This window comes from Lissotriton helveticus, chromosome 7 (genome assembly GCF_964261635.1).
Source record: "Lissotriton helveticus chromosome 7, aLisHel1.1, whole genome shotgun sequence".
Taxonomy (NCBI): domain Eukaryota; kingdom Metazoa; phylum Chordata; class Amphibia; order Caudata; family Salamandridae; genus Lissotriton; species Lissotriton helveticus.
In genome coordinates, this window is record NC_136068.1 from 268,453,670 (window position 1) to 268,473,833 (window position 20,164).

Below are 20,164 nucleotides of genomic sequence, written 5' to 3' on the forward strand. Positions count from 1 at the left end.
AGCTAAGTGGAGTACAGGCAAGGGGACGCAATGTCCGAGGTGTGCAGTAGATATAATTCATATGTTCGCCACGTTTAAGGAACTCTGTACCATCAGACGGGAAATCTCGACTTTTCTCTCTAAAATTTTTAAAACAAACAGAGATAACTACCATTGAAATAATCTTGGGGGCTGACGGAGATTCTCGACCGATCTAAATGAGGGGACTAATATTTGTAGCAATGGCCGTATTTATAATATGTCTAGCATCAGCTTGGCTTGACCAACACCCACCCACATTCCAACAATGGCAAACACGCATACTAGCAACTTATAGTTTGGACATAGCTATATACATTTGTAAAGGACGGAATAGGAAAAAGAAAGGATTTGCAATTTGGGATCCCTTTATGCGGTGGATAGAACAGGGCGATTAATCAAGATTGTAAAGCATGTGTTATATGTCAATTCGTTCAATCGTTAACCTTGTATGATTATGTGTTTACCCTGACCAATGTATATCTTTGTGTAATTGTAATGCCTGTTTCGGGGTGGGCGGGGGGTGGTGGGATGGGTAGTTTCATTAGTTTCATTAGCGTAAAAATGTAATAAAGATTGTTTAAAAAAAACAAAACATCAAACGTGACAGCAACGACCCTGATAACAGGACGGCAGTGAGGAATGAATGTATGCCGAGAAGCCCAAAAATCAGCTCTGAAATGGTAAGACCTGGGTTTTAAGTGGGCCGGGTCTCACCGGTGTTGAGCACCGGCAGTGTTTTAAAAAGGGCCTCGAAACGGGCTCTGTTTTATGCCCTGGCGGTCCGTTTTTTTCCGAACTGCAGTGACAGCAGGCACATCCATGTGCGCATGCTCACACTTCTCACTAGTGGAGAAGTTACGGAATGACGACATGCCAGGTGAGTGTTGTAGGGGAAGGAACATCCTTTAAAGAGAGTCATTATCTCTCTGGATTTCCTTTCTCTTTTTAAAACTCAGGAGCAGCAACATTGTCATGGTGTCACCAGCTTTTTCAATATTATATACAAGCTATAGTTGCTGCTTATTTATCTAATGCAACTAACAGCCATTGACAAAGATAATAGTCCTGACTTGTTGTAGGTATGATGTTACTTGTACGGTGCGGGCGTTCTGAAGAGTGGGCAGCACGCAAGGGGTTAAGTGCATCAGCCACGCCCCTTGGAGAGACACCCCAGTTTTTTCATCCCACTTAAAGCCCTGGGGTAGACTTTTAACTTCTACCCAGGAGGCTGCAAAACTTCTAGTGGAATTACCCTGTATGCCAGACAGGCGTAGATTATCCGCCAAAAAAAACATGTTATGAGAGTGGCAGAGCTGATCAACTTACTAACGGAGGCAAAAAGCCCTGTCTCGATACCGATATATAAAATGTTTATCATATTTCCGGAAGGGTTCGGATAATTCTAGATAGATCAGAAGTGCAACTGCATCTAGGGAATTATCAAGGCATTACTTTCTCTCAGACGGTAGGCAAAAAATAGGAAACACTGCCTCAGAGCGATGAAACAAAGAAGATATTTCAAGAAGGAAAGAAGGACAAAGGACGAAGAACAACTTTGTATAGGAAAAAACTCAAGGGTTCTGTACACAGAAGAGCATCAAAGCCCCCCAATATATGTGCCAGAGGTTTAATATCCACAAAGACCACTTTCATAGTGAGGGACGTTAGGTCCACCAAGGCAAGGGGTTTAAAGGGGTGGTTGAGATGACTCTTAGAACCAAAGAAGGAGCCAAAGATGGAGTTAAAGTACAGGAAACATGTCGAGAAAGAGAAACGATTTTCAAGTAATGGGGCTGCAGAATTTCTCAAGACTCTATATCGAAATTCCTCACCTCCTCCCATATAAACCCCAAGCCACAGAAACATATATAAAAGACACAGGACAAAGAGGAAACTCTTGCAACACTCCACCATTAATTGAAAATGTTTTGAGAGTAACTGGGTATTTAGAATGCGAATAGCCTATGCTAGGCGACAGTGACCCCATTCCTTTGGAGTCCCACCCTCTCAACCTCCAAGTCAACAAGGCCTAACTCATGTAGCAAATGCACCGTAAAGCCTCCAGAACGGCAGGTCGCTTGAGCATACGACAGGGGAAGCCCAGAGCCATTTGGCTAGAATGAAACTACTACAATAACCAGCATTGATTACTTCAGAATTTTGGCCGGTAAGTGAAGAAGTAGAGGTATATGAAGAAAGGCATTCAAAATCTCCAGGGCAGAAAGTGAGACAAAGCACATCCCCTCCCCATATCCCACTCTTATATCTGGGAACATTCTTCAAGGAGGAAAACAAGTCCAGAGTCAGAGTTCCACATCTCCTGCAAATTACCCTGAACACTTGGAGGAAAACGTCCAGCCCTGAGACATGGGAGGTACTCAGCGTGACTTGTTGACTTGTATATTGTTCAGACCTTGGATGCAAATTTCCTTTAGTGACTTCAGACGTTGCACCACCCAACATGCCAAATCAAACCCAAAGTTACCTAGAGATGGACCTGGTAAACGTGGTAAATGATATAAGCCATTATCACCAAGTTGCTAGAGCACAGTAACACAGCCTTACCTTGGATTAATCAGCTCTAAACACTGCTGAGAGACCTCTGTCACTTCAGAATAAAGCAACATGCATTAATAGCATTTGACTCCACTGTACCTCCACATCCCAGAGAGCCGGCCTCCACTGTCACCATCAGTGGAAGAGAGGGTTGTAGTGGAACTCCTTTCAACTAGTGAGGAAGGTGTAGCCACCCTGCCAGCTCAGAGTGAAGCACTGTAGTTAAAGGCAGAAGACTGTCTTACTACTGAGAAGGTGAATCTAAATGTTTTAGAAGGTGAAATAGAAAAGATGACAGGTGGAGGCATACCCATAAAAACAACAAAAACTTGGGTCATCATGTGACCTTTGATTTTGAGCTAATCTTTCTCTGGAACAGAGTCCTTGGTCAAAGGATCTTGCAGGAAAGATTGCAGTTTCTTTGCACTCTGCAAAGGAAGACATGTCAATCTAGGTCCACCTGATGCAAGTTCCAATTAAAGTTCTGTACTAAAAAAGTTAAATTTGATAGGTTGGTTTGCCATTTAGAAGCAGTTTGACAAGACTGACAACCTCAAAGACCTATTCGGCTTCCTTCGCAGATGATCCCAGGGGTAACAAATAATATAGGAATGAATAAGTGCTGTCAGCTACATATGTAGTAGAGGCACAAAGGAGGCACTATATTTGTGTAGTCTCTGTGGGCCAAGGTGGGAATGAATAGAAGGACCTGGAGCTGAGAATGAAGTACCTGCACAGCAAACCAAAAGGTAACAAACGGGTAACCCGAGGACTCCCGGGCTATTGACTTTTGCAAATAAGCATCCATCAGGTCCAGGCCAATCAAGGAGTGCCAAGCAACCACCAAGGGAGTTATAGGCTGAAGAGTCTCCTTCTTGAATGGTCGATAAACAACCCATTTCACATTCTTCAGGTCTACCACAAGTCGAAATCCATCCAAGCTCTTAGACTAGAAAAACAACTGAGCTCACTTCTTGACCTCTAATGCCTAGAAATATGCATGATGGCCTTCTTGTTCAGCAGGCGCTGTAGAGTAAGCAGACTATGATTCTTAACCTCCTCTAGTCTGAAATAGATGCCTTCATGGTTTGATGAAACTGTTGAATTCTTCAGATTTGGAGATTCATGTGGTTTCTTTAATCTTAGATTTTCTTGTCCTCTGCCATGAACTCTGCGAGCCTGAGAAGGGTGGTGTTCGCTATACGATCTACTAAAAGAAGGAGGCCAGTTACAAAATGAAAATCTTTTTGGTTCTTTCCCGAAGGAAAAATGAGGTTTGCTTTCCTTGAAAATTCCATTTACAAGGTCCTCTCATTCTGCTCCAAAAAGGCAGGTTCCTGTGAAGAGCTTTTGCCTTTTCAGGTTCATCTCTGTTCCAATCAGAAAGATGATTCCTACAAGTTGCAATGGAGGACCCTCTCCTTCAAGAGAGGAAAAATGTCATACTTGCATCTAATTTGAGGACATCTACATCTGAGGAGATGTGAGCCAACCATTTTTCCATAGGTATAAGTTTGAGCCTGGGGTGTGGACTTGAACTCCTTTAAAAACCATGTCTCTTTTTAATCAAAGAGCTGACGTTTGAAAGAAAGCTGAATATAATGCTATAAATGCTTATGCACTGATGCCAAAAGAGAACAAGAGCACAAGATGTTTCTCTAGAGATTCATTTTGGCTCATTTGAGTGAAGCATCTAAGCCAAGTGCCTGGGGCAATGAAAGGAATTTAAATGCCGCACAAGCCTTCCTTAAAAGATAAAGAGCCTGGAAAGACAACCCTAAGAAACTCATACCTGCTGTTTCCAATGCATGCAAAGATATTGTGTATTAGTTGCTCTGATGTTTGCTGCCTTGGGTTGTTACTTAAACACAATTATATTAATAACATCTTATTAATAACTAGGATAGAGACTAGTTAGTGTGGAACTACAGTTACTGGATCTAAAACCAATTGAGAGGTTTTTAAATTTAAATGACAATGGCATCATTCGTAATTTGTATTCTATGTATTTATTTGTAACAGGTCTTTTGTTATGATGATACATAAAACGATACTACAAATACTTTCTAGAACTCAGACGAGGTGTGGGTAGTGAATAAATTCTATATAGAAATGAATATCGTCTTATGCCTAGTTCTAGAGTATAGTGACCAGGGTTCCTCATAGAGAAGCCTGTGAGTCCGACAGGTAAGATGTCTTGATCAAATGTGCTCACATTGTAAATAATACACACAGTTTTTCTTTCCTCATAGCTAGGATAAAAGTAAATGACTTATTTTCTTTGATAATAAACCTAGTCAGATTACCACTGTTCAAATCGTGTTTTAATTAATTCAGTACACGCACACACACAGGTATACTCACACACACAGGTGCACACACACACACACACACACACACACACACACAGGTGCACACACACACACACACACACACACACAGGCGCACACACACACACACACACAGACGCGCACACACACACAGGCGCGCACACACACACAGGCGCGCACACACACACAGGCGCGCACACACACACTGGCGCGCACACACACACACACACACACCCTCCCTCACACAAAGCTTCTTCTCCCAAGGCTAACTGCAGAGTGCAACATGAGCAGCCAGGTCTTTGACATCTACAAGGCAGGAAGGATGCCATGTAGAGGCCAGATAAGATAGCGCCCTGGGCAAGGGGGAGAGACATTTAGCGCCCTTGCGGATGTTAGTACTTTAAAGAGGCAGCAGTGGGTCCCTTTTGCGTTCACTGGTCAGTACCTGGATGAGCAGGGACTGGCCACTCAACACAAAAATCCCTCACCTAATTTACCAATATCTTAGCTGCCTCGCACAGGTGATGGGTTTGTTAATGTGTGCCAGCAGGGGTTAGAGAGTGAACGATTGGGGGGGGAAAGGGGTGTTAAAACACTGCCTGCCGTATGATAATAAAGGACTAAAACCACTTTAAACTGGCAAATGAGACAGAAACGAACAGGAAGGGTCAAGGCTGGAGCAAGATGAGAAGGGCATGACTGTTGGCATAACTTTAATGTACACAGCTCCCTGCGCCCCTCAGAGTGCTGGCGCCCTAGGCCCAGCTCGCCCACGACAAAGGCCGGCCCTGGTAGAGGTAGATGGTAACAAGGCACTGAGCACAGTATGAGGCCACACGTCCCTTCATTTTCTAAAACCTTGGATTTTTGAAAAGTGGATTAAGTATCCTTGATTGGCTCACTTGCCCATGGCCCTTTAGACTTTCACCTTAGAATTCTGACATTCGAAACATACCAGAGCATAGACACCATTCAATAGTGAAGATGGCATTCATTGTAATGCATATATCCATTCTACCTCCATTGTCTACTGCCTTAAACATACTTGTTTGGTAACATGTACAAGCCAACCGCATTTGTTCTTTTTTGATCTTTAGATGTGTAACGCTCCCTAGCAATTTAGATAAAATTGAGAACAGTGACATTTGCAAAAAACGCACTGAAACTAGTGTCACACATAAAAGCCTGTTCTATACGCTAAACCCTTAACTTAAAACGTAATTTTAAGTGTGAATTTAAAACTGGTGGCAATGACGTTTCATGTAGTAGGAATCCACAGGTTTGTCTATGCTTAATGAGTTTTGAGCGTCTCAGAATATCTAAACATGTTTTGAATAAAATATATGAGAGCAGATCACGTTCAAAAGATATATTCTGTTCTTGCATACAGGCAACGGCAAAAAATAAAGCTAATCTTGCGCAAGGGTATATGGAGTCAATATTCTGTACTACAAGTAGAAGAACATTATCTAATTGCAACTTTCCAATGCACTTACCAGTATGGGACCGCAGGTGTACAGTAAGCTGGCTGGAGTTGCGACTGGCATATGGACAAATCTGGCATTTAAAAGGGCGCTCGTTCGAGTGAATCCGTAGGTGCTTGTTGAGACTGCTGCTGTCTGCAGCCGAGTAGTCACAGCTCTGACATTTGTAAGGTTTTTCTCCAGTGTGACATCTCATGTGCATCTTCAATTTGTCTTTACGGCTAAAACATTTACTGCAAACTTTGCACTTATGAGGTTTATCTCCTGAAAGAAAGTGATTAAAAACTATAAACATCTAAAATAGGAATTAAAACAATTAAAAAAAATATTCGAAGGCGATCTGGGGTCAGAAAGGAACCACTGAATACTATTTTAATACTGATTGGCTGAATCTCTTTCAATATTTATAAAGGTTGGTCATGGGGTCCTGACATACTGCCACAATTTCATACTTTGACAACTGCAGTGTGAAGAAAAAACCTATATAACACACAAGTATCCAAACCAATCGCACTCAAGCTGCTATAATAATGTAGTAGTTCAATTTAATAGCATTATTATGTCGTAAATTATACCTCTCAGTCAAACGGACCCATCTACATTTGATCGTTTTAGATACTTGATATTTCTTGTGATCCACACAAATGCCCGCATGTGAGGACATCTATGGTGTGAAGATGATTCTACTCTCTAAAAGTACTGACAATGGCAGCCCAGATTCAGCAATTCTGACCAATATACACTTTTTCTTCTTTTCAACATTAAGCTTCAATTTCAGTGTATGCAAGTCTACATTGGGATTGAGATAAAGTCTTCAATTCAGGGGGGTCCTCCTCTAAACAATATAGACGATCTTGAATGCTAACCCTCAAATTAGGTGAATGGGCATTACATGTGTCTAAAAGGTTTAAAAATGGTGGTCTGAGGTGTTATATTCAGGTCTAGTTCATTGAGAAGACAATTCGGAACCATGTGAAACTGCAAATTAGACGTAATCCTTTCCATTGGTCGGAATGGTAAAGACGGAACTACTAAGAAAAAAAAGTCGGACGAGATGGTAAAATGCTCCGTTCTCACACTATGAAAAATATGTTCAATCCAAAACATTTGAACACTGGAGATGAATCTAACAGAAAAGCTAAGAGTTTTTCACAATTTGACGAACTGCAGCAGCTCACGAACTATAAATGGAGAAACAGTGGAGGGATTGCGGCACATTATATTTGTTTTATCAATCTGTTTAATTAGCTCTGAGAAACCGCATCAGGCAGGCTCTAGCATACTTTTACAAAATGGAAACTGCATCAACCTTTAGGGAACATTCAAGAGGTGAATAGAGAGAACATACTGAAATTCACATCATTCAAATTTATACATAGGGCCAGTGAATAATACAACCATAGAGGACGATATCATGTAGCACGGTTGACTTATTTATGTTGCAATAATTGACAAACTGTGTGGGGTGTTTTATTTGTAGTACATTTTGAAGTTCTGCAGTAGATGAATTATGTGGCAAGTCTTGTACATTCATAAGTATGTGAAAAATGCCACGGTTGAAGAGTCAAAATTAAGAGTGGGTTTAATTAAACATACTTGACATTGGACTCCTAGTGAATTATATAAGACTGCCCTGCATAGTAGTGGTAGTTGCTGGAGATGTAGACTAGAAAATAGGCATAATGTAAATACCTCATGGAGAAACATTATACTACGAGGATTACAAAACTTGAAACGGCTTGAAATACGAGTGTGAAAGTAGGGAATTCACCCCAAAATCAATCAACTCACACAAGCACACACGGTTAGTAGCAGCTTTAATCAGTAAGTAGAACTTTTTTCTCAGAATATCCATCAAAGACAACATTTTTTGTATACAAAATGAAACAGAAAGCAAAGGTAAAATCCTAAGAAATTATCATTTACAAAATTATGATATTGAATTATTTCTTTCTCACCACATGAGGAGTTTTCTTAGATGTTTAAGTGGCAAAATAGCTAAGTGGGATATTCTACATTTTGTAAACACAAAGAGAACATTACCTAACCATGAACACAAGTTTGAGTGTGAATGTATAATACAGCCTACACTTAGAAGCACAAAGTCATAGTTTTAGTTTGCTGCCATACAATAGTGCTGTCTTCCAATAATTCAGTCTTTTTCCCAAAGGTGTATGGTCATTGACCCTTGTCAACTGGGTGCCAGAGCATAGAGGGGCTCAATCGTGGTGGGTACGGTAGTTGGCCAGTGGAGTCCTAGGGCATATCTTACTATGGTCCTTAAAGTTGGGCCTATCACAACATGCTCCACACTTGACTCTGAAGATAGTGATGCGAGAAGGATGGAGGGCAAGAGATCAGAACTATGTCAAACAGACACAATAAGACAAAGCCCAGCCCAATGCTGATCCTTCAGGAGAATGAAACCCTTTCAATCTCAGAGCAAATCTAAACCTTGCACATTTCAATATATCCTCTATCCGGAATGACGTAGGCTGTGCTGAAAATCAAGAGGTACTACAATCACCTCCCTTCTGTGGTATCCATCTTCCCCCCTGCTTACATCAGCACCCCGGTATTATCATCCACACAATACTAGGAATAGACAATGCTCAGGTGCAGACTGCTCACTATTTTCATAAATTCAGTAACTAGTCAGGTTCAAAGGCTTAGAATTGCTTTTGTACCAGTCTCAAGCGAGCACAGTAGCTCCAACAGCATGTGTCTCAGTAGCTTTCACACCCAGGCGCTGCGATTACCTGTCACTATTGGGCAGAGGTCCAGCCTGTGTGGTTAAAGCTTGGATTGTCCCACCTGTATCAGCGCCGGACCAACTGCGAACTGGCTCTTCATCTGGCGGTATCTGTGGGTTTCAAGCAGAGTAGCTCTTAAAGGGTCAGTGCAGTTCAGCCATCAGGCAAGTAGGAGGCTTCCCGCTTTGGTGGTGCTTTGATTTCTATAACTGGTGGCGAAAGCACTAGACAATAATACGGGAAGGCGGCAGGTACACCAGAGTTGACAAGCTCTGGCACAGCCTTAGTGGCAGTTTCTCAAACACTGCACACAGAGAGCAAAGCACCATTCTCAGCATGGATCACTGCTGGATTGCTCTCATGTTAGTAAGCCTCCTACAGATGGCCTCCACACCAGAACGAGCTGTGATTCTCCTCCCTGGACAATGTCTCTTCCCGTAGGGTCAGGTACACCACCACTTTCCTCTCTCAGCAGGCAAAGAGGCTTCTATGTTTCTTTAGGCTAAACCTCAGCTCTTCCAGCAGAAAGCGGTGACCCTGTACATATGGAAGATTGAATGTCAGGCAGATATCAGCCTTGGCTACAGCAGATCTTCAAATACTCAGTGAAGCGCTCCCTTTCTTGGTCAAGAAGAACGCATGGCTGGAACAACGTAGGAAGGTTTAGATTCCACTTTTATACACATTTTTTTGAAAGTGCATAGAGTGTCTCAACCTTAAAAACTGGTTTGGGGGTGATCCCCTATAAGGGTTCTTCTCAGGCTACTCTTTGTGTAAAGTTATGCTGCTCACAAAAGGGAGCACTGGGTCTGTCTCCAAGCAGGAACATCCATAAAATGGGTACAATCAAGTGTGAGTTTTTTGCACCGGCTTGTCTTCAGCTGCTCAAATGCCGTAATCTTGGGGGAAGATTAAAAAGCAGGCTTGGATTAGAACCTGCCTCACCATAAGCCACAGATACTGCAGTCCTCCTTTCACTCCTACCACCTATCAAATGGCAATGCTCAGAATAACTACCCAACAGACCCTTGCTATCAGACTCTTCATAGAATTTCTTAAAGTAGCCTGTTCTTGATCTTCTTCATTTCAGTGCTTGGGTTTTTATTCTCAACCACAGGAATGCAAAAAATACACTTCCATTGTCTGGGGAGCTATCCTCGCCCTGCTATCTTGGTCTCAACAATCAACCAACAGACACAACATTTTCAATATCCAGATAGTGCTTCTCCTTTCAAAAACAGAGTCCTTTTAATCGCATAAAACTACTAACTGCTACACAATGCAACTTATTATACAGGGTCCTGACCCTGGGTATCATTACCCCTGTTGTGCTACAGTAGCTGATTTTCCTTGCAAGCCCCTCCAACGTGACCACTCTTATGTTGGTCCCACCTACAGTACTCAAGTAAAAGCATGAATCAGGCACAGGTGCAGTCTTTAAGTCAAAAGTGGACTCAGTTCACAAAGTTGTCATTATTTTCAGGCAACATTCTTTTCCTCCTTCCTTTACAGCGGATCCGGCAGCCCCTCAATAGTCGTGTAGACAGGAGCCACGACGAGCAAAGCTAGTCCAAGGCCGCCAGCTAAGCCAAGCATGGGCCGTGTTTTGATCTACACGCCTGCGGAGCTTAGTACTGCTGTGCGGCTACCTCAGCTACTGCAGGTGGGTTGTGCCCCCGCCTGGATCGATGTTGGTAGTTACAGCCCAGATCAGGCTCACACAAGGAGCACAACAAATGCAGCTGTGAGAGGGCTAATGGCAGTTGCAGTCCCCATCAGGCCAAAGCAATTGGCACAGCAGATGCAGCCCTGGCTGGGCCGGTGGAAGTTACCCTGACCAGGGACAATGGCACAGGTACATGAAGCGGTTCCCTCTACAGCCTGTTTAAAGTGATGCTTCTGATAACAGATATCACTGGGTAGGAGCACCCACAGCATGGGCATAATCGAGATTACATTTTCTGGCTGCCATCAGCCTCTCTGAAGCAGTAATCTGGGACAGACAAAGGACAGACCAGGCCTAGAAACTTCCTCATCTTGCACAAAAGATACTGCATTCCACCATTCACCCCAATTGACCAAAGGGCAGAGCTCAGGAAGAACTAGTTAGCAGGCCTTTGCTAACAACTCTTCGTGGAATTTCAAGGTAGTCCTGTCTCCAGCCTCCTAACTTCAGTGTCTCCACACTCCAGGCACAGGAATGAAGACAATACTCTTCAACTGTCTGAGGAGGCTTTCTCACCATCCATTTGTGCCATGGTAAACCAGGGGCATCCAAACTGAATCCCACCAGCTTCTGTAAACAGACACACACAATCTTCCTACTATACATGTTTTACAGTTTCAACATTACACGCACACAACATTCACATGGTCAGTGCATGGTTCTGGGTCTCACATAATGATGGAACTTTACACGACAGAGGTCAGTGAGCCAATCTCTCCCTGACACAGATAACATTGGCAAGGGCAATAAGTCTCGACTTTGAGACCTATTGACTTTTCCAATGCGTTTTAGTGATGCGATCCCTAATGCTGGGCAGCATGGCTTTATTTTATTTTTTTAACTGCTACAATGCGCTTGCCCGCCTCATTTTGCATGCTGACAATACACATGTATGCGTCTACAAAATGAGGCAGGAGTTTTATATTTACGGATCACAGCTGGATCTGTAGTTTAAAAAATAAAATTGCAAAAAAGTGTTCTTTTTTTTAAGCGCAGGCGGGGGGGAAGCAAATCGGATGGTGCTTATGGGCAAGAAAGCAATTAGGGTGAGAAGCAACACAAGGGCGTAGGTGGGGGAAACAAAACTGGGCTAGAGACGGGAATATTGAGAACAAGGGGCGAAGCACACCGACTAGAGAAAGGAATGCAAAGCTGTTGGTGGTGAAGTTCACAAACGAGAAAGCAATTTGGCGGAGAAGCACAAGAGGGTGAGCATAACACAGAAGGAAGCAGGGAAGAAGCACATGGGCGAGAGAGAGTAATACTGAGCATGGCAGACCAGTACACAACGGAGACAGCTGGAAAACATATGCACTCTAATGGCGTGCTTAACCCACAAACAAGGTTGTAGACATTTAACTGAAGTATAGGGGCATAATGTCTAGTGAGATGATAAACATATGTAAGAGAAACAAGTAAGGCCAAAAGCAAAGATCATGAAGTTGTGCCAGAATGTAGATGGATGGCTGACGGGCAAACAAATACACAATCATACCCCTCTCACCTCAAGAAGATAGTCTGGAACAGCTTTTAAAAAGGTATATAAGAACATTTACCTGTGTGAGTTCTTAAATGGCGTTCCATATCTTTCATGCCGTATGCAGTCCTGAACTGACAACCTGGAAGAATAATCAAAATATGCATTGGAAGGATGGCAAAATGCATCAAGGAACAATGTGATACGAGAAGACAAAATACGCTATGAACATACATTCCTATATTATTAATCAAACTCTGCCATCTATGTTGATAAACAAGACATCATTACATGAAGCTAGGTTAAAAGAAATACGGAAACTACAGTGAGCAATAAGTAGTAGAGCTAAAGGTTTTGAAAACAAAAAAGTAAGCAATAGTTGTTTGCATGCACAAAAACTTCAGAGAATACAGGCTAAAAGGCATCACTATTAAAAATACGGTTTTGAAAGAACTCGTATGAAGAAGGAAAGGCATAAACATGTTGCAAGTCAGCGATTGAACGAAACTAGGGAGGAATTAAAGGCAACTTAGAGAAAGTCGTCCACGATAGTAGGGAGGCGAGAGGAAGTAACAGCAAGGAGGAATCAAGATGTGCTCGCTGAAAGAAGTTATGGTGTGGAGAGGTAACACAGTGTTCAATAAGCCTAGATGTTTAAGGGATGAAGAGTGGAGAGCAAGCCAAAAATGCTGGGTTGTGAGGAAGAAAAAAATGAAGGCAGAGGAGCCGAGAGGGCGATGGAGACAGTGGGAGAAGGAAAGAATGGAGAAGAGATGGAGAGAAACAGAAATGTGCAGTGGAGGGAAAACATGGAATGAGGTCATGAGAAATGGTGTGATGCAGTGTTGGAATGCATGCCTGATTGTGGGTTCCGAACATTAATTTGGAGGCTTGTGGATCAGTAGTTTGCATCCCAATCCTCGACTACTCAACTATTCAAAGTGCAGAGACAGAGGGAAGAGTTCATGTTGGGGGTGGATATGGAACTGAGGGTATGTTACAACGGTGGGAAGCATGGATGGGTCGAGTGCCTATTGATCTGGGATTTAAGGGAGAACAGTATTGAGAAAGCCGAGAGAAGAGAGGCAAAGCTATGAAAGAGGAGGCATTTGAATTGAGGTGTAAGAGAAGGAACATTAAATGAGAGAGACAGTGTGAGTCTATGTGGCGGAGGAGTGTTGAAGTGACTTGAAAGATACATGGAGAAAGTGAGTGGGAAGGCAAAGCATGAGTGAGAGTTAAAGGAAATGGGGACCGGAGGAAGGCATACTACAATGCTGGTATTCATGCCAGATCAGGTGTTCAAAATGATGTGTTGTTTGAGAGCCGGGGATAGATTTAGGTTGTATGTGTGAGGGTGCATTTGAGCATGGTAGTTTACTTTTCTGTAGTAGGATTGTGGTTGGGGTATTTGGGTAGATAGTATCAGATGAGGCTTCTTGTATGAATGTCAATGATGATGAGGACTGGTGTATTGTTGGGGTGGGCTCGAAGTAAGGCTTTTCCGGTTTTCTGAAAAGGCTTCAATTTATAGAGATGCTATGACTTAGAAGTACATTAAATAGGTTAAAATGACATGGTGATGCACTGAATAGTGTGGTATAGAGGACCTTGTTAATGAAGAGCGACTGTGCCACGAACCCCAATGTGCTCTGTCAAAGGGGGTTAATGCAGCCCACATGGAAGCATGGGTGGTAGTATACATGGGAATTTTGTATGGCATAAGTTGTGGGTTAACCTGATATAGTGTATTGTGAAAACCGTATGATTTGTGGGGAAATATGGTGGCCGGTGGGATAACAGAGGTGAACAGTAGTATTTAGACAGGATCATGACCGCACCATGAACCCCAGATGGTGATTGATGTGTGCGACACGGCAGAGAAAAGACATGGGTCCGATGCATCAAAGGGTTTTGCCCAATCTGTGTCTATAGGAAAATGTGTTGGCGCTTATGGCCCATTGTTACTTAGAAATTCGGTTTTAAAAAAATGTGGTGGGTGGTGAGACCCACTAAGCTGCCACTGCCAAAACTGATGATAGTAACCAACTGTAACTGCTGTAGCAATTAATTCACCCATGAAAAAGTTTCCATTTTGCAACTGAAATGGGAATGTAATCGACTGTGTTTTAGTATGGGTAAAACAATTATACAGAATAATAATTCAATACTGCATTACACAAACCATATATTGTGACAAATCAAAATCGTCCAATTTTTTTTCCAGAAAGTGATGTCTGCACATGCATGTTAGGACTACAGTTTCAGGAAGACTTTTTTCGGGAATTTCAAGAAAAACTGCGAAGTAGGTATCAAAAGCCTATTGGGTTACAAACACCCATGACAGCTTTGTGGAACTTTACGGAACCTTCTCCATTAGGCTTCAATGGTTTTATAAAAACCGGCTCAATAAAGATGTAAAGAAAAAAAAACTATATGTGCGGTTTTGTAAATGTAACGATGCTGAAACAGACAACATATGAATTCGTAGTCACTTGCGGTTCTAACATCACCATGACAATGTTCAATAAAGTCAAACATTGAAGAGTCCAGCCCTAGTGTAGAAGCAATTTTCCTAGAGAAACCAGTTTTCTGTAGTTCTTATTTGCTGGCTAAATTCGCCGAACATCCTTGACTTTTTTCACTTAAAAAAGTGGTCAAAAATATGCACGTTAACTTCGTGAAGCTACAGAATCTTCAGGCTTACGTCAAAATCAGACAACTGAGCCCGACCAAGACAGCAAAAGGTTGCAATAAATATCAAAAACAAAAGCAAAGCAGATTCTAGGTGATTACATTAATCAGTGCAAGAAGATGCAATTCTTTCGGAGTGCCCAAAAGATGGACAGCAGGATCGCAAGCAGAGAAGAGGAGAAAGGGTACAGAAATTAATTCAACTCACATGGATGTGGCATTTCCAGCAAGCAGACATGATGCGTTTATACGGAATCCGGCAAATTAATGAAAATTAAAAGCTGGGAAACCATATGGAAATAGGGTATTCAAGGTCCCAAAATAATCAGTTAATAGAATTTGAACTACAAGCAGTATCGACCCCTCAACCACAAACGTGTCAAAGTGAAACAGATATGTTCAATAAGGGATTCCCAGAAAAGGCACGAAACAAGTCACTAAGATCTAGAGGACATAGGAAAGGGTGGAAATCAACAAAGGGAAGCGATAAAAGGGGAGGGGGGTATTAACTCTTGACCGTAGTGCAACAAAAGAGAAAAAAGATGAAAGTGGGTGTTATGCCTTCCTCTATGGCATTATCATTTACTCATTTTGATATTTTAACATATCGATACAAAACTGAGATTTCTTAAATAAAATTGCACTGAGAGGAGCATCTATCACATAAACATTAATGTGATTGAAAAGTGCCACAAAACAATTTCGTAACAATTGAGAAATTATTTTTGCCCTGTATTATTTACATTTAAGCATTTAACGTTTTCATGTCTTGCTAAAGACATACTCCTTTCCTCCAGTCCATCAACTGGAAATGTTATCCCAATCTGGAATGGACTGCATTGCCTATACTGCCTAAACACGACAACCAGGAGTCACCACTTAATGTATGAAAAGTATGTGTGGCGCATGTAATGCGTTTTAAACAATACTGTATGTGTTTGACCTGGAAATGCCTTAGGGGTTTGAATCTGAAAATGTTGATGTATAAAATGGGTTATGTAGTAAGCAAGTGAAATACTTGATAGTAGCTACAGTGTTATGAATCGCACATAAGAGTCGCTGAGCACTATTTTCTTATATGCATGATACTTCAACAAAAAAACAAGCTGGTCAGGGAAGAAAGAATTAATTGAAGAACACAAACTGCCATTTTATGGACCTTGAAACGCATTCATTTTTAGCTTAAATACAGATATACCCACTATTTTCTGACACAAAAATGAACACCTCACAAATCAAGACTAAACAACATAACGTTTGCTTAAAAGAAACATATTCCAAGAAGAATGCAACTTACCTTCATAGTAACATGTAACTTTCTTTTCCGCATCTGAAGATGTTGGTTTTCTGGTGCGAGATTTTGTAGGCACTGGAACAGTTGAGATAGCCTGTGATTCAACATTTTCGCTTGGAAGATATGCTTGATATCCATGTTTGAACACAAACTCTGGAGCAGAAACTAACACAAACAAAAGGACCCGTTAGTGTTTAGATATCTTGGAAAAATTACATTACAGCTTTCCTGATCTCTAAGCGCATGCCATTCAAATAATGTTACAAGATCTGTAATTTGATGCAGACCCTTGTGCTAAATTTGGAAACAGTCTGCAATGCAAAACCGGTATCCTGAAGGGACAGATAATGCCTCAGCCAAAGTTATAGAAAGGAAAACACATCTAAGAGACGGGTGTTTCCAAATGTTGATTCCTATTGTGTGGAAGGTTCTTTCCCAGTCCAAAACTTCTGGCCTTTCACTTTGTTTTCGACGTTTGTTGAAAACCCAACAGGTCTGACAGCATATGTAAGGTTCCTCCAGGTTGCGCCCCCCCCCCCGCCTCTTGGGAGGTGAAAAGTTTTTAAGAGAATCACAAATGTATTTATTTACTTGAAAAGTTTTATATAGCGCTGGCTAGACCCGAAGGTATCAGAGCTCTTTACATGAGGATTCGCAGGTTACAGGTTACGAAGTTAACAATAGTGACACATATCATCAGAGGAAAAAAACATGAGATTACATGAAACAATTAGTTATTAGCACGTAGCCTAAACCAAGACTCGAGTCATATGGGGAAGGAAGGTGGGGGGGGGGGGGAAGGGGAGGTAAGAAAACAGGGGAGAGGAATGGAGATAGTGACTGTAAGACCGGAGAGGGGAAAGTACTTCAGGGTAAATAGCGCAATGAAAGCAGTCCAAGAGGAAGAGAGATAAGACCAAGAAGAACCGTAAGAAACAATGTCCGATGTCCGGCGGGGTAGGGGAATGGCCGAGGGGGTGAATCCAAGGCAGACTCCTCTATAGCTGCATGGGACAGCTCCACCGGTCAAAGACCAAGGGTTGTCGGATTCCGTGGTATATAAAGATATTTTCTGTTTCCCCCCCATGAGGCAACGTCATAGTTCCTTAGAAGGCAACCGTCCAGGTGTTACTAGGAAACACCGTCCTCCTCCTCCTCCTCCTCCAGCTCGCCCCATGAGAGGAGAGGTGAAAGAGACAATTTAGATGTCTGCAGATCATCCCCATGCCCCTGAAGCAGTAGTGGGTGCTGGTCAATTGTCATGGAACACAGGTCGTAAATGGCAAGGGACCTCATGCAGACGCCTCTGCTGAGAAGGGGGACTCCCGTTCCGGACAGGCAGAATTCCACCATTGGATGGAGACCCGCAAATTGTGCATTCCCCGGAGGAAACCAGGGAAGGACGCCAGGCTTCGGGACTCGACTTTGTATGGGGAGGTCATGCTGCCTTTTCTCTCCCATTTTTTTCTTTAAAACATTACTTGTGCCTTCCCTCCAGTGTACAGTCCTCCCCTCATCGCAACCTCTGAAGCTTGTTTTCCTGTGGCATCCTCAATTACTGGCCGCCATTTTAAGGTCAGGAAGGCCGCCATGGAGCCTAGTTGCGTGTCTGGGCGCTGCGGGGGGCCCCGTCCTACATCCTCATTCCCTGCGGGTGCTGGTATACAACCATTACCACGCAACTTTTACAACGACCTACCATTACCACGCATCTTTTACAACGCAGATCCATTACAACGAAATACCATTACAACGCATGTATTTACAACGCAGGTACCTTTACAACGTATACCATTACAACGTAAGTATTGGTAAGTATATAATTTTATTAAAAATATTATAAGTTTGGGTTTTTGGGTAAAGGGGTATTTTTAGGGTTCAGGGTCAGTTTTGGGTTTTTGGGTAAAGGGGTATTTTTAGGGTTTAGGGTCAGTTTTGGGTTTTTGGGTAAAGGGGTATTTTTAGGGTTCAGGGTCAGTTTGGGTTTTTTGGGTAAAGGGGTATTTTTAGGGTTCAGGGTCAGTTTGGGGTTTTTGGGTAAAGGGGTATTTTTAGGGTTCAGGGTCAGTTTGGGGTTTTTGGGTAAAGGGGTATTTTTAGGGTTCAGGGTCAGTTTTGGGTTTTTGGGTAAAGGGGTATTTTTAGGGTTTAGGGTCAGTTTTGGGTTTTTGGGTAAAGGGGTATTTTTAGGGTTTAGGGTCAGTTTTGGGTTTAGGGGTATTTTTAGGGTTTAGGGTCAGTTTTGGGTTTTTGGGTAAAGGGGTATTTTTAGGGTTCAGGGTCAGTTTTTAGTTTTTGGGTAAAGGGGTATTTTTAGGGTTCAGGGTCAGTTTTTAGTTTTTGGGTAAAGGGGTATTTTTATGGTTCAGGGTCAGTTTTGGGTTTTTGGGTAAAGGGTATTTTTAGGGTTCAGGGTCAGTTTTTAGTTTTTGGGTAAAGGGGTATTTTTAGGGTTCAGGGTCAGTTTTGGGTTTTTACGGTAAAGGGGTATTTTTAGGGTTTAGGGTCAGTTTTGGGTTTTTGGGTAAAGGGGTATTTTTAAGATTAAGGGTCAGTTTTGGGTTTTTGGGTAAAGGAGTACAGGGTAAAAATTAAATACAATTAAATTTAAATTACATTAAAATAAAATAATTACATTAAATTAAATGTAATTAATTAAATTTAAAAAAATTAATTACATAAAATTATATTAATTTTAATTAATTTACATTAAAAAAAATATTTTAAACTTACCAATACTTACGATGTAATTGTATGCGTTGTAAAAGTACCAGCGTTGTAAATACATGCGTTGTAATGGTACTGCGTTGTAATGGATCCTGCGTTGTAAAAATTGCGTGGTAATGGTAGTCGTGGTAAAAGTATGCGTTGTAACGTCATACATCCGCGGGTGCTTACGTTTGCGCCCTGACTCACTGGAAAATACTGGTGGCTAAGGATTCTTTCCACCTCTGTGTCGTCCCGGTCCCCAGGGTTTCATCACTGCGGCACTCCGATTGCCGTTTAGAGCCATTCACTTCCCTGCAGCTACACTGGGTCACTTCTGTGCGTACCAGGGATGCAGAGGGGTAGCTCTGGGTCTTGCCACTCATCCGATGTCATCTTCCAGGGGCCCGATCCTGATTACTCGGCCCCCGACGAATGTCCAAACCTTGGTAAAGGACCTCTGGAAGGTGAGACCAGAGGATGTTCAGCATGATGAACTGGAGGGAATCTAGGAAATAAGCCCAGAAACTCTTACTAAATTAAAGAGGGTAGCCCCTGAGAAGTGCCAATATTGCAATGTTTGGTCTAGAGTCATCCTGAGCACTTTCCTGGTGGAAGATAATCTGGTCAGACCTCTAACCACGCAGTGCCCCAACCCAACCAAGGAATACACGGTGGAAGTGCCTCTGCTCCAACTGTGCGATCTTTTCCATAGTTCCATTATGCAGAGGGGCTGCAAAAGATCCTGTGAGGAACTGGTGTATGGCGCACCTCAGTGGTCTAGGCCCCTGTAACTTGTAGAGGCTGCTACACTATATGTCCCGTTTACTCTGCTCCCCCCTCTAAAATGATCCTCGCTCAAAAATCTAGGTGCAAGATCCATCAGAGAAGGTGAAGTACTTTGAAGGCCCTGAGCATTTTTCATCCCCTTTTGTCCCAATGTATCACTAAACAGAGGACAGAAGATGTAGCAACATGGCCCCAGAGCTCCCAGACTCTGTGTTAAAGGCCAGATTAGTAAAGACTCTTGCTTATGTAAGGGTGCACAAATATGCCTGGTATCAAAGAACACTCATTATTGATTTAAAACAAACAAAAAAAACACCATAGGAATAATTATTCC

The 20,164-nt window shown here is 42.3% G+C and overlaps 1 protein-coding gene across 1 annotated transcript in view; it reads right to left on the bottom strand.

Annotated features, from left to right (window-relative positions):
* The window catches only part of ZFP64 (ZFP64 zinc finger protein), a 73,529-nt gene that overhangs the window by 38,373 nt on the left and 14,992 nt on the right, over window positions 1–20,164 (bottom strand). Inside the window, exons 3-5 of the mRNA XM_078652051.1 lie at window positions 16,339–16,500; window positions 12,427–12,489; window positions 6,404–6,655 (exon numbers count right to left, since the gene is read on the bottom strand). Coding sequence (XP_078508177.1) covers window positions 6,404–6,655; window positions 12,427–12,489; window positions 16,339–16,500 — 477 coding nt within the window. The remainder of the gene's footprint in view (window positions 1–6,403; window positions 6,656–12,426; window positions 12,490–16,338; window positions 16,501–20,164) is intronic.